The following is a 1,471-nucleotide window of genomic DNA, read 5'->3' on the forward strand; positions in this document are numbered from 1 at the left end:
ACTGAATGAAAATGAAAGCAATACTCAAAATTTATGGGAAGCAGCTAAAGCAGTACTAAAGAGAAATTTATAACTTTAATGCCAATATCAGAAAAGGAGAAAGCTCTCAAATCGATAACATAAAATTTACTTCATAAAGCTAGGGAAAAGAGCAAACCACCCAAACGAAGCTAAAGGAAGGAAATAATGATTAGAGCGGAACACAATGAAATAAAAACCATGAAAGATAGGCAAAATTAATATAACTAAAAGTTAGTTCTTTAAAAAAAATTAACCGAGCGGGCTTGGGGAGGGGGGCGCTGGGCCGGGGGCGGCGCGGCAGCGGGCCTCGTGGCAGAGGGGGCGGGGGGGGGGGGGGGGGGGGTAGGCCCGGGCTCTGCGTTCATGCCAGCCCGCTGCCCCAGGACGTGCTCCTCATGATCCGGCGCCACAAGACCACCATCTTCACGGACGCCAAGGAGTCGAGCACCGTGTTCGAGCTGAAGCGCATCGTCGAGGGCATCCTCAAGCGGCCGCCGGACGAGCAGCGGCTATACAAGGATGACCAACTTCTGGACAACGGCAAGATACTGGGCGAGTGTGGCTTCACCAGTCAAACAGCTCGGCCACAGGCCCCAGCCACTGTGGGACTGGCCTTCCGGGGAGATGATGCATTTGAGGCCCTGCGCATTGAGCCCTTCTCCAGCCCACCAGAGCTGCCTGATGTGATGAAGCCACAGGACTCAGGAAGCAGTGCCAGTGAACCAGCTGTGCAGTGAAGAGAGTCCGGCCCCAACTCCCCACTGCCCTGCGTTCCCCAATAAAAGATTCGGGTGTCTGCCTGAAAAAAAAATTAACCAAGTTGACAAAAGCTTAGTTACATTAACTAAGAAAATAAGAAAGAAGGCACAAATTACCAAAATCTGGAAGGAAAAGAGGAACAATACTGCCAACCCTACAAAAATGAGAGAATTGTAAGAGAATGTTGTAACTTCTTGCCAACAAACTAGAGAAATTTTTGAAGTAAATTCCTAGAGAGACACAAATTAACTCAAGAAGAAATAGGAAATCTGAATAGGTTTATGACAAGTAAATAATTTGAATTAATAACTTTAAATCTTAGGAAGAAAAGAATAGGACCAGATGGTTTTACTGGGAAATTCCCTCAAATATATATATATAAATAAAATAATGCCTATTCTTCATAAACTCTTTCAGAAATTAGGTGAGGAAAGAAAACTATCAACTCATTGTATGAAATCAGCACTAATGTGATACCGAAGCTACACACAAGAAAAACAAACGTTCCTAATGAATATACAGACAAAAATCCTTGACAAAGTATTAGCAAAGTGAATTCACCACATATGGGAAGGATTATATACCATGACCAGCTGAGATTTATCTCAGGAATGCAGGGCTGTTTTAACATCCAAAAATCAATTAATGTAATGTATCATATGAATAAAGGACAAAATTCACATGATCATTT

At 43.3% G+C, this 1,471-nt stretch overlaps 1 protein-coding gene across 1 annotated transcript; it reads left to right on the forward strand.

The window, feature by feature from the left end:
* The first annotated feature begins 405 nt into the window (after positions 1-405).
* On the forward strand, positions 406-817 carry LOC112320527 (elongin-B). The gene has a single exon (XM_045187502.2). It carries the CDS (start codon positions 417-419, stop codon positions 756-758), a length of 342 nt encoding a protein of 113 aa, XP_045043437.1. The 5' UTR covers positions 406-416; the 3' UTR covers positions 759-817.
* The last annotated feature ends 654 nt before the right edge of the window (positions 818-1,471 follow it).

Source organism: Desmodus rotundus, chromosome 4 (assembly GCF_022682495.2).
Source record: "Desmodus rotundus isolate HL8 chromosome 4, HLdesRot8A.1, whole genome shotgun sequence".
In the NCBI taxonomy this organism is placed as follows: domain Eukaryota; kingdom Metazoa; phylum Chordata; class Mammalia; order Chiroptera; family Phyllostomidae; genus Desmodus; species Desmodus rotundus.